This window comes from Thunnus thynnus, chromosome 4 (assembly GCF_963924715.1).
Source record: "Thunnus thynnus chromosome 4, fThuThy2.1, whole genome shotgun sequence".
NCBI lineage: Eukaryota > Metazoa > Chordata > Actinopteri > Scombriformes > Scombridae > Thunnus > Thunnus thynnus.
Window position 1 is genome coordinate 21,214,843 of NC_089520.1, and position 13,769 is coordinate 21,228,611.

Here is a 13,769-nt window from a genome sequence, read left to right on the forward strand (position 1 = left end):
AACTCTTATCCAGTAAAATCCGACATGAAAGAAATAAGATGCGTGATACCACAACAAAGCACCGGAACCTCAGATGGCTCCCGCAGATAACCTGAAAAAAATAATGGAAAAACGAGCTGTGCTTATGCAGTCTAAACACACAGAATAAAGACTTTGCACATGCAGAACATTAAACTTGTAAATAACAGCTAACACCCCCCTCCCCTCTCCCCCTACTCTCCATTTATCTATCTATCTATCAATCATTCACACAGATCTGGACCAGTAAATGATGCATCCCCCTGCATTAGATGTATTTGTTGGGTTTTGAAAAGGCGGCGATAATCTGGGAGGGAGAGATAAGAAATGCCATTTATTCCGCGGCACTTTGGAGCCTATTTCCCGGGCCGATCAGCCCCATTCTCTCCGACACCTCCAGCAGCTCGCTGATAACGATTAGGCTATTTATTATCTTCACAAAGAACAAAGATTAGCCCGGCACCGATGAAAAATTACCCCGGGATGGGTTATAATCAGTGGGACCCGAGGATCACCAGCTACCTCTCTGTCTTTCAGTCTGGGAGACACACACACGTCAATGTAACGAGCTCTATTAGTGCAGATCATAATTATTTCGCTACATCGTGGCCACGTGAGGGTTAAAAACAGATAAACAAATATAAGACTAGCCTACTATTTAAAAAATAAAAAATAAAATAAAATAAATGATAAAGTCTAATAATACTGATGGTGATGATAAAAGACTTAGGGTAATTGGGATTTTAAATAAAATTAATAACAATAATTAACATCTGCAGTAGCTTTTGTGATTTTTGTGTATTTATAGTGACGTTTCATTTCCTATTTATTTTTATTATGAGGTAAAACCACTTCCTTTTTCAATGGCAGTCCTAATGAGATTCTCAGTACTGCGACCTCTCTCTTTCTCCTGAGCTCTTGTGAGAAAAAGAGCAGTAAAAAAAAAAAAAAGAAGGGCGGATTGAATTAATGTCAAATCCTAAAATGGAAGTGGATGTTCGCCGCCGATAAGGTTTTATCGCCAGACCAGATCAAAAGGGCTCACACTCAAAGCATGTGTATTTCCACATTATCATGCTGATGAGCTCTAATACTGCCACACTTGGCCCTCCGGTATGTTCTGCTTTCTTCAGTTTATGTGGTGTGTTTCCTCTCAGTGCTGCTTGATAAGGATTGTTGTCTCGGTATAAATAATGACAGACGGTTCTTCATATTGTAGGCCTGTACTCTGGTTTTTAAAAAAGAACAGATTTATCCAGATATAATCACTTAAAATTGCCTTTCCCTTCATGTATTGAAAGTATATATTTGAGATGCTGCTGTATGTTAAGAAAAAAACAACAAATAGGAGGATATGTCATGAGATGGTTGCAAAACAAAGTTGTAAAAAGTTTACATTTTTTTATTATCTAAAAATCACTTCAGTCCTGCGTCTGTCACATGAAAGAGCGCCTCTTAATGATTTTCCTTCCTACACGGTGCTACAGAGCGGAAATCATAAGCAGAGGAGAAAAGGGGCGATGGCTAATCACTGGTATGTTTGACAGGTCAGGCCTCACCTGCATGTGAGCTGCGTGGATCTCCCACCTGCAGAGCAGAAACACAAGATTTCTCGCGTTTAAAACACACGCAGGGACTCACGCGTCTTGCAGGTTTAGCTTGAAGTTGTGATTACAGAGAGTAAGTGAGGAACAGTCAGATTGTTGTTTCGTAGTCCCGCGTTAAAGTCTTTGTAGATGACGTGCAAAACGGCTGGTCATCATAACTTTTAGGCCGTAACATCCTGTAGAAATTTTAATGTTCAGACTTTTTTTTTTTTTTGGCCATGTCAGTGGTTTTGGCAAAATGCAGCAAGATATACAGAAACTAAACTACATCACATTTTGGTTCTGCCATGTTGGACTCCCAAACTTATCACACTCATATTTATGTGAGCTACAAAGTCGAACAAAAAAGTTTCAGTCAAGATCCTAATTTTCTTTCTTTTCTTTCTATTTTCATCATAGAGTTTTCTTGATTAGGTCACTGCAATGTGAACATCATTTCTTAAGTTGGGTGTGTTTGCAAAATAATTTTCTCGTTGACGCCATTTAAATTTTCTAATCTAATCTAATCTAATCTAATCTAATCTAATCTAATCTAATTTAATCTAATATTATATAATCCGGTGTCTTCAGTCCACCTTTGGTTACAGTTTGCCACTGCTTGTATGTTTATTCTTCGAAATCACAGCATAGGTCAGGAGGACGTACTTGATGTATTATTAATGCTGCCACAGTGTAAATATCAGTTGCAGTGTCCTTCCTCGAGTTCATCCGCTGGGACTGAAGCAGACTCCGGGCAACCCCCGTCTCCCTCTCCCGGTCCCTCTGTGTTAGACAAAGTTCATGTCCTGAATCTGTCCCCCCCCCCCCCCCCCCCCCCCCTCCTCCTCCTCCTCTTCCTCCTCCTCCTCCTTCTTCTTCTTCTTTACTAAGATGCACTGACGTCAGGAAACGGCGTCAAGCAGGCGGCAGGGTTGGCCGGTCGGGACTGCACGCGCTCCCTCTCCAATTATTGTCTGTCAATCATGCGCAAGGAGGGAGAGAGAAAGAGAGAGACTGAACTTTTAGCCATTTAACGTCCAAACATACCAGGAATCAGGCCACTTATTGGGAAAAAAGACTAATTATCTCACACAAATATAGATGGAACACAAGCACGTGCGGTAAAAACATCTTGTTCCTTCACCTGAATACAAAATAATAATTCATCCTGTGCAAATCACATCATCAGTGCATTTGTCTTTACTCAATATTTCTTCAAACCGTTTGCGTATTAGAGAACTATTAAATTAAAATTAAAAACCATTACATTTGGGTCTTTAATTTGAGTTACATTGCTGCCCATCGTGAAGACTTTATTCCACATTTACTTCACGAATCAACGTTTCTTTAAAGCGTTAACATCAATTATAACACTGAAAGACTTTGTAGTTTTGCTCCACTTCTACTGGTGTATTGCACATGCAGTGACAATTATAATAATTTTATTTAACATTATTTTTATTTCTTTATTTATTTACCAGATATTCATTATTTGTCCATTGCTGCCAAGCAAGGGCCATTATGGAAAATAAAGTGACAGCTGAGACTAATATTCTATAGGAAAGTTTTGGAAAACAATCTATAAATATGCTATTATACAGCCTATTTATTTTAGATAGATGTTATGTTTCTGTAGATTTTGCACTGATGATTAAACATCCATAAATTACAGCACAGGCCTGGCTCCAATAAGCCTGACTATGAGTGTAGATATATGAATCTTGCATAGATATCTTTGTGATTTTCTGGTCGGGGGTTCCGCCTCTGAGGTTTTATGGAGGTTGTGCGCAATTGGCTGAGTCAAAGCTTTATTGGAGACTCCGCCCCTGAGCTTGACAAGCCTGGCCCCGCGCTGTCAGCCACAGTTACGTGTTGCTTTAAGTCCCAGCGGACGGAGTTTACTCCGACAAACACCAACCAAAAACTGGAGAGGACCTGCGGCACCAAAAAGAGACGGGGAGCACATTTTTCCAAAGAGGCGTGAGCCAGCTGCGGACACTGTGGATAAAATAACACCACAGGCAGAGGTACGGATTGTTTATTTTATTGTCACTAAGTAATGCTTCTGAGATTAGTGATAAAACCGTACTGGCCTGCGGAGGTGTATGAAGAGTGATGTGGTAGTAAATATGGTGGGTGGAGATGATTTTTTTTTTTTTTTAATATCTTAAAGTTGCATCACTCCTTGCACCACAGGAGCAGTTTGCACCAGCCTGCACAACAACTTTGCTTTTAAAATATTAACATGTGATGTTTGCTTGTTGCAGGTTTCCAGTGTCAAACTCGACTTGATGTGCAGGAGAAGAGAGGAATTTAAGTCAGAAGAAGAAAACCCGTAAAGCATTAGTCTCCTACTGTACATGGACACTGTGAAGATCTCGTAAAAGGACAAATATTTCTGTATCCTTTCCCTGGATATCGATCGACTCTTCAAAAAAAAAAAAAAGCGCGCTACAGAGAGTTATAGAGATGGATGTGGCGGCTGATCAGCCCCGATGGATGCATCACCACGCCGTGCTGAACGGACAACACCCGGACTCTCACCATCCCGGCCTGGGGCACAACTACATGGAGCCCACGGCTCAGCTGCTGCCTCCGGATGAGGTGGATGTTTTCTTTAATCACCTGGACTCACAAGGAAACCCGTACTACCACAACTCTGCCAGGGCCAGAGTGTCCTACAGCCAAGCGCACGGTAAGATCCCAAACGCAGGGTCAAACTTTAACAAATGTCCTGAAGATAGTGACTTATTGTTGGCTTTTTTTTTGCATGAAAAGTACGACTTGTAAAGCAAAATTGTTTTCTTTTTGAAATACAATCGCCAATATGGTTTAGTGGTTGTTTGTTTTATGATAACACTGAGGTAATTTTACACATTTTTTGAGTATTGAACATTAAACATGCAAACAGTTTTCTGCTGTTTGAAACGTTCAAATGTGGTTTAAAATGTGAACACATTTCCTGCCTTCATGCACAGCTTATTTATTGTTGTCACATTTTTTTTAAAATATTTGCCCACAAATTCTATAAAGTAAAATACATCCTGAGATTAAACTGATAACGTAACTGTGCAAATCAGATCTGAATTTTTATATGACCATTTAAGTGCGGGGAATAGGGATGTAAATTATGTGTTGTTTATTAATTTAGTCTTTATTTGCACATTTAAATCAGGACAGTTAACCTTGATATCTTGAAAACTTGCATGCAACAGAAAACACCACACTTATATTAAACGCTGAATCAGCCTGTCAACATTTCTGTAATACATGTTCTGCTGTTTGATTATTTCACAGCTCGTCTGACGGGGACTCAGGTTTGCCGGCCTCATCTCATTCACAGCCCGGGGATTTCATGGCTGGACGGTGGGAAAGCAGCCCTGTCGGCTCACCACCACAACGCCTGGGCCGTGAGCCCCTTCAGCAAGCCCAGCCTGCACCACCCGGGCTCCGCGTCCCCCGGCGGCCTCTCCGCCGTCTATCCGTGCAGCAGCAACTCAAACACGGTCTCCGCATCCTCGTTAACGCCGCCGTCCCACTCCAGCCCCCATCTGTACCCTTTCCCCCCAACACCACCAAAGGACGTATCGCCGGACCCGGGGGCCGCGTCTCCCTCGTCCTCCGCCACCAGAATGGACGAGAAGGAATCTATCAAATACCACAGTTCGTTACCGGAGGGGATGAAGATGGAGGGTTCAAGTCCACTGAGGAGCAGCTTGGCCTCCATGAGCGCTCAGACGCCCTCCACCCACCACCCCATACCGACATATCCCAGCTACTCTCTGCCAGCGGCCCACGAGTACGGCGGCAGTCTGTTTCACCCCGGCAGCCTGCTGGGAGCTTCATCCAGCTTCAGCCACAAGAACAAAGGCAAGACACGGTCCTGCACCGGTGAGTCCCCCTGGAAGCACGGGAGATAGTCCTGTATGCAGTATAATCTTAAAAAAGAAGAAGGCTGTCAGTGAGTTTGTATACCGGCCTAATCTCATCTCTGCAGTTTGATTTGAGTCATTGGAAATTAAATTAAATTAAATTAAAACTAAAGATAGCTCCTGTCAAGCAATTAATATATTTCTAAAATGCCATGGCTGACTGTAGTCTATTGGAGGTAATATTTGTCTATCTGTGGTGCAAAGATAGGCTTATTGAACTACAGCTTTCCTTATACTATATTTATAATTTATGTACTAATCTGTCCATATTCCTATAAGATGATTAATGATTATTTCACCTTTTATATCTTTTTTCATTTGAACACAAACAAACATAAATAAATAGGCTCTACTGCCTTTTAAAGTTAAAGTCGTTTATTAATGTTAGGGTATATAAAGCAAATATAGTATAGGATTAACATCCCACAATTCTTAATGAGCTAATTAAATTATATTTAAAAAAGACATTTTAAAGTATTTAAAAGAACATTTACTGATGAGAAACTCTTGATGAGAAACGGTTTTTCACAAATGCAGCCTGTCAGGAAAGATACACTTCTGTTATATCAACATTATATCATTTACTGTTTAAATTATAAAGCCTGTAAAATCAATTTAATATATTCCAAATATAACCAGATTCATTTATTTTGTGCAGGACTTTAAACGCAGCCAGCCTATTGCAATGTGCAGTCTATGATTTGAGCATCAAGATGAATATATCATTTTCCAAATTGTGTTATAATAATAACAGATAAAAAATAATGATGTTTAAAAAACAAACAAACATGTATATAAATGGTTTCAGAGTCGACTATTCTCCAACACAGAGCCACTTTGATAATCCTCTTTTGTTCACCGTGACTCTGTAATGATGCCTGAGCTGGCTGCAGCAGACTGGTGAACTGGATCCAGCCCAGAGGTGTGAAAGGAAGATCCGCAGGCACACAAACCTCAGTATTTAGGCTGGGAGTCGCCTCTCTGTTACATAAGACATTAATACATTGTCCTGATTGTTATTTGATTACAGAGCAGGAGACTCCCAGCTTCAAGCCTGGTTGTGTTTAACCAGTTTATGAACGGGAGGGTGACTGTAACTGACTTGTTTCATGAAACAAGAGCTGACAAGTTTATTGGCCATATACTGTATTTTTATGACTTTAATGGAATCGCAGGTTACATGAAAGTGATTCATGTCATTAAGTTAAAAGTTAAAATGACCCAAATTATTACTTTTTTAATATTGTGGTCGTTTGCTTCAGGATTTTGGAAGGTTAAACATCTTAGTTCATTTTATAAAGAATAATTAAATGGCCCTGAATTTAAGTTTTTTTTTTCTTTTTTTTTTTAATGAAGAACTGATGTTGGATTGATGCGTGAGAAATTGAGTGTGAAACTTTTCTTTTAACTTTTAGCTGCTTTTGTACCTCTGATAATGCATACCTTAGAGTCAGTGGGTATAAAAGTTAAATAATATGCTCTTTAGTCTATAAATGAAGGTCTTGTTTGTGTATCGCTGAACTAAAACTCACAAAGAATTTCAACCAGAAAAAATCCTGTTGAAATCTAATTTGTCCACACACACACACACACACACACACACACACACACACACACAATTAATTCAAGTAACATAATCAGAACGGTCAGTGAAGCTAATAAAAATATATCTTTACAGTTTGGCGACCATACACACAATGAACAAATTAAGCGAAAGAGCTCAACGCTTAGATCTAAAAAGTGAGAGCATTTTGTTTCCCCCGCTGAGTATAAAGTTTGATTTTACAAATGTAAATGTGCGTTTTCTTACAGAGGGCCGCGAGTGTGTAAACTGTGGAGCCACCTCTACACCTCTGTGGAGACGTGACAGCACCGGACACTACCTGTGCAACGCCTGCGGGCTCTACCACAAGATGAACGGCCAGAACAGACCGCTCATTAAACCCAAACGCAGACTGGTGAGTCTTGACCACTGCATGCGTGCATGCATATGTGCGTGTGTGTGTATGTTTGTGGTGGGGGTTAGTAAATAAAATGAGTGTAAGGTGGAGGGAGACGGGGAGGAGGCACAATTCCAGGAAAGTTATATTTTCCCAATCAGTTTCCAGGAATTGTGTTTCCCACTCACCTCTTGCTCCTTCAGCTCAGGCTGTTAGCAGAGTGGGACTATCTGTGTTGTTTCTGTTATCATTATTACTGCTACTTCTGATACTGTCATTGATAGCGGGGCCAGCACACCATCCCTCAAAACAACACAGTGCCTCGCTGACACCCTATGGCTCGCAGTGCTGCCATGTGTTGCACTGAGTTATTTTGTTTAGATATGCGGGGAAAAGGTGCAAAGTAAAGGCATGTTTTTTATTGTGACACGTGTGGTGGGCACAAAATTGACGCATTTTTCAAATAAACTAAAGGATTAAGTGTTCCTGAGAAAATTCCCCTTCTTCTAAAGCTGAATAAACCATTAAAAAGCCATTGGATTATCTGAAAATGCAACGTGACAAAGCTGAAAACAGGGCTGTTGTTCTTAGCTCGTGAAAAGTTGACATTTTGTGGAGATTTATGGTTTTCAAAGGAGAGTCTGTCTCACTGCAGAGAGTCAGATCGGCTTTGGTTAAAGTCAGATATTTCCCATCATGAATTGCTTTAGACATCAGTGTTGCTGGGCAGAAGGTCAGCAGTCACATCCCCAACTTCATGTCACATACTGAGCACTTTAGAATTGCATAAGCCATTGTTCAAAAATTCAATACCTGGTCAGGGGAGTCGCACTTTTAAAGGTTGAAATCTGATGTTGAATAAGTACTTTAAATCTAAGCACTTTAAATATTATTTAAGTGAATTATCATTTTGACCCAGCAGCAGCAACTTTGGCTGCTAAAATAACAGCTGACATAAAAAAAACATTCCTACTAACTGATAATAACAACTGATAGCTCGTAATATTTTCAAAGAAAAGCAAATATCTTTGCAGCCTCAGTGTATTGATGTAATTCTCTGCAGCAGTTGTGTTTGCAGGAGGCAGCTGTGAAATGAAGACCGTATTTGTAGAGTCAACAGACTCGTTAAATCAGCAGTAGCTAATAAACTGCAGTGTAGGTCTACCAGATTTTTAAACCAGGATATGTGGAAACGGTTTGTTACATTGTTTGATACTGAAGGAACTTTGGACCAATGTGACAGGACTGCAAAATAAGAATAAAAATAAAAATACAAGCAATTATTCTTATAAAATCTGTATATTAAGTATTTTATTCTAAACTGTCATCAAACAACAAATTTAAGTTAACGCACGTTTCTTTGAAGGAAAGAAGGTTGAGAAAAAAGGTCAAAGTATAAAGACAATTTGAATAAGAAAGATGTTATACGAACATGTAGCGTCAGCCATGAAAAAAGGCAAAATCGTTTTTTTCACCCGTGTCGAATAAAAAGATTTCGAGGCTGTTTGCGTCGACACATGCGGGCTGTTGAGACTCTATACAGACGTGTAGAGCACAAAGGCAAACTGTCTGTTTCACACAAAATATATGGGCATTTATTTCAGCGTCTTTCAGCTATAAAAGCGTATACGGCCATATATCAGGCCTGGTTTCCGTATGGCTCGGCCGGGGCTCAGTGCTCCAGTGAGCCTTGTGTTCAGTGGCAGCAGGCTTCCAGTTGTTTCCTCTCCGGATATCTGACCGGTCCAGATAAAGCAGCGGGGCCAGCGCCTGTTTCCTCCTGCGGCCTCCTGACTAACTATAGGCTCAGACCTCATTTTCTGGTGGTCAAACTCTCCATCCATGACACAGAGAGTAGGGCAAGGTGAAAAAAGAGTTTAAAATAGAGGATTGGGAAAGTTAAGGAAGCACCTTAGGCACCGTTTTCTTGACTTTCACTGTATTCATAGAAAAAAAAGAACTTTAGGGAAAATAATGACTGAAGATAACTATTTTGTGTGTGTGTTTTTTTTTAAGATTTTAAAATTATTGCAACATTTATGAGTGAGGGTGCAGATTAATGTCTTAATTTTCTGTGGTAATAGGTCTAACTCAATTAAAAGCATGAAATAATCAGGTGTGAAGAACCCATCAGGGTTGATGTGACACTCTGGACTCTTCACTCATCATATTAAACTAGTTGAGCTTTGTGTATGTGGACTGAGCATTTGAAATAATAAATGTACTGCATCAAATTAATGTTCCCTGTGAGAGATTTAAATTTAATATCTGATGTCAGAATATTGCAGAAGTAACTCCCATCATATCATTGAACATCTACAAATCTTTCACCTAAAGCTGAACTGATTAGTTGATTAACCGATTTGTCAGTCAGCAGGGGATTAATTGGCAACAATTGTGATGAATGAGTAATAGAGGAAGTCATTTTTAAAGTAGAAATAGCTAAGATTCACTAGTTCCGGCCTCTCAAATGTGAATATTTTCTGGTTTTCTCACTCTTCTATGATAGTAAACTGAATATATTTGGGTTTTGGTTGGACAAAACAGGATATTTAAAAATGTCACCATGGCACTGGGAACTTGTGATGGGCCTTTTTAGACCAAACGATTATTGAATTAATTGAGAAAATAATCAGTAGATTCATTAACATGAAACTGTTTAAATCAATAGAATAGAAAGTTGAGCTAATTTCATATATTGTCTTGAATGTAAATATTCATTAACTGTACTGTTCTTTGCTGCTACTGAGCTCTAATCAAAGTCCGATTGATATTTTTCTTCACAGTCTGCTGCCAGACGAGCAGGCACCTGTTGTGCTAACTGTCAGACGACCACCACCACACTCTGGAGGCGCAATGCAAATGGAGACCCGGTGTGCAACGCCTGCGGCCTCTACTATAAACTGCATAACGTAAGTCTTTGACTGCTGATCGCCAAGTTGGGCCCGTACAAAGCTGGCAGGGTCAAGTAGACGGGAAGTAGGCAGGCAGGTTACACTGATTGTTGAGGGATAAGAGAGGCAGAGAGAAGAGAGAGAGTGAGGGTTGTTTTACTCTCAGACGTTGCTGTTTTCTTTCTTTGTGCTTTATTGTTTCCATGGTAGGCGTAATCCCCTCGAGAGTCACAATGGTGGGACTGTTGTTGAGTGGAACTGCCACAAGTCCAGTCTCCGTATGAATAGCATTAAGACTGGAGGCATCAAAAAGACTATAGACACTAAAGATGTGTATTTTCAAAGGATGAGTGTGATGATAATCTATATTTTTCTTAATGTCAACATATCCCATGAAAAGACCAAAACCAATAATGACTGAAGTATTACCTGTGGGACCAAAGTCTAATTTATATTTCTGTGTTGTTGTCCAAAAACTATTAAAAACACATCAAGCAGCCACACAGTTGCATTGCTCATGTTCCTTTGTTATGATGAACATCAGCATTGTAGTTTATTTGAATCGATCCCACAAACACTGTCCTGCTGCTGTAAATACTCCCTAGAGCACTAATTGTGTGTTAATCCGCTGCTGAAAATAGTCCCAAACAAATTCACAATTTTCTCCTGTTTTAGAAATGATGGTTAAAAAACTACAGTGCCCAGCTGTTTCAGGAAATTATTTAGCCTTCTTAAAAAGTGAGATAACATATTTGTGAAACATTTTTTAAAGTTTTAGGTATTCAGTAGGAAGCAATGAGCTTGGAGCTGAGAGCCACAGACAGGGTAGGGCAGTCAGAACATATTCAGAGGTGGGCAAACACCTAGATTTGTTGACAATATCAAAAATATAGGAAATTGTGTGCTTCATCCTTTAAAGACTTATCAAAGTATCTAGATATGACACAACCTATAGGTAGAAAAATGTATTTGATTACATACAAGTTCCAGATTTCTGGGTTTGAACCTCAGAACTTTCTCTCCAAACATAAACCACATCACTCACCTCCTAACTTCTCCCTCTCTATACAGGTGAACCGGCCTCTGACCATGAAAAAGGAGGGAATACAGACACGCAACCGGAAAATGTCCAATAAATCCAAAAAGACCAAGCGGGGCAGCGACTGCTATGAGGAGTATTCCAAAAGCATGCACGACAAGAGCTCTACCTTTAGCGCTGCCTCCCTGGCCGGACACATGTCCATGGGCCACTTGCCACCTTTCAGCCATGCTGGACACATGCTTCCCACGCCCACCCCGATACACCCATCCTTTGGCCACCCGCACCACTCTAACATGGTGACGGCTATGGGTTGAGAGGGGAGTTGGGGAACCTATAAGATGGTTATATGAAGGGGGATGAGGGTCTCACTAAAGGACAGTGTTGTGATGTTTAAGACATGCAGTTTGTGTGTCTTCATCTTGATTGTCTCTTGATTGATTATGCCAATGGTTTGTTGGAGAACAGATGTGTTGTGGGAGGAAAGGACCTTTTTACTCCTTATCTATAGGTACCGATTTTGATGGAGGAAGACAGAGAGAGAGATTCTGCCTCCTGTCTGCAAGGCACACACATGTAAACACAAAAAAAATGTCATTGCACCTCAGATTTACTCCAACAGTCCACACTGACGGCATGACTGCAGTGTGGTTCAGTATGTGCCGAACAGGTTTATAATAACTGTGAATATTGTAAATATGTGAGACTGAAGGGGACGTCCCAGACAGAGCAATCCCCTTCACAACATTAAATGAAAAATGCTGGATTTTTTGCTCATGGACGATTTTAAAGGAATTTTCACAAAAGAAAACAAGCAAACAAAAAAAAGGTTTATGAATTCCAATTTGACACTGTTTATTATAATTCTTGTTATTATAATTATTGTTATTATTGTTATTCAGATAATTTATTTTCACTGCCTTTTTTTTCTTTACCTATATCACCTGAATCATAATATGGATACTGTTATCCCAGTTATTAATATATTTTTAGCTGAAGCGCTTTCTCTGAGCTGGTCAACATTTATACTCGTAAGAAATAAAGAGATCAAGTTCATTATCACATCTGCTCCTTCTATTCAATATTTAAAATTAATTTGGCTAATTGTGCCATACTGGGACAAGGTATGTTGAATTTGACAACACAAGAGGTGTATATTTTACAGAGAGAAATAGCTCTCTTCACGTAGGCACTATTTCAGGTTCAGTCAATACAAGCTACAACATCAGTAGCATCTATTTGTTTCTTTGTACTAATATAATTAAATATCTTCAGTGTATCAGAAGCACTGCTGCCTCCTTTACATCCCTGTTTGTCTCTGGAGCAACAGATTAAAGAAATAGTTTGACATTTTAAGAAATACATTTATTCATTTTCTTGCCAAGAGTTACATGACACAATTGATACCACTCACATGTCTGTAGACTAAATATGAAGCTTTGCCAGCAGCTGGTTAGCTTAGCTTAGCACAAAGACTGGAGACAAATTGAAACAGCTAGTTTGGCTAGTCTGACAAACCTAACTCCACTAACATCCTGGAGTCCCGGAGGTTTCTGAAAGGCCAAAAAATAGTTCAGCACATGACACATGACCGTTAAGCCACAACATGTCAGCGTTACACTTTGTTTTTTGTATGGATTAAACAAACAAGAGTTGTTGATCAGTAGATTTTGTTACCTATGGACAGAGCCAGGCTAGCAGTTTCCTTCTGTTTCCAGTGTTTTTGCTAAGGTAAGCTAACCCAATGCTGGCGGTAGCTTTATATTTACTGTACAGACATAAGAGTGGTATCAATCTTCTAATTTCACCCTTGACAAAAAAGTGTTAAAGCTTATCTCCTAAAATGTTATACTATCCTTTTAGAGTTTTTTTAGGGGATGAGCCACGTTGTTTTTACACCTTCACCTGCTCCACGGGTGATGCTAATGTCACCATGTGAGGAACACCTTTGCAGCTGAATGATAAATGCTGTGTATAGTACAACCTTCTATTAGCCTGTATAACATGGCTTTTCATCAAATCTTCTACCATCCCACCAGAGTCAGAGAACCCATTTTTACTATTTGCTACCTGTAACAAGAAGCTGAAAATCTGGTGGCCATTGAATACTGTTGATAATAAAGAAACCATAGAAAACTGCAGAGATGAGTGAGACAACTTATTTTTCATCTGGTAATATTCTACACATGTAATTTTTGATTAAACACGATTAAACATGGCATTAATATCTAAAAAATATCAGTTTTATTGTCTAACCAGGGCACAGAGGAGCTTTTGTAACACACACACTCATCGATCTCCTCGGCTGCATAATGAGGCGTTCCTCTCCTCTCCTTTCAGGACAACCTTTGTGGTAAATC

At 39.7% G+C, this 13,769-nt stretch overlaps 1 protein-coding gene across 1 annotated transcript; it reads left to right on the forward strand.

Moving 5' to 3' along the window:
- The first annotated feature begins 3,415 nt into the window (after positions 1–3,415).
- Positions 3,416–13,550, forward strand: gata2b (GATA binding protein 2b). The gene is made up of 6 exons (XM_067587450.1): positions 3,416–3,631; positions 3,872–4,299; positions 4,902–5,495; positions 7,349–7,494; positions 10,263–10,388; positions 11,442–13,550. Exons 2-6 carry the CDS (start codon positions 4,074–4,076, stop codon positions 11,724–11,726), a joined length of 1,377 nt encoding a protein of 458 aa, XP_067443551.1. The 5' UTR covers positions 3,416–3,631; positions 3,872–4,073; the 3' UTR covers positions 11,727–13,550.
- Positions 13,551–13,769: the final 219 nt, after the last annotated feature.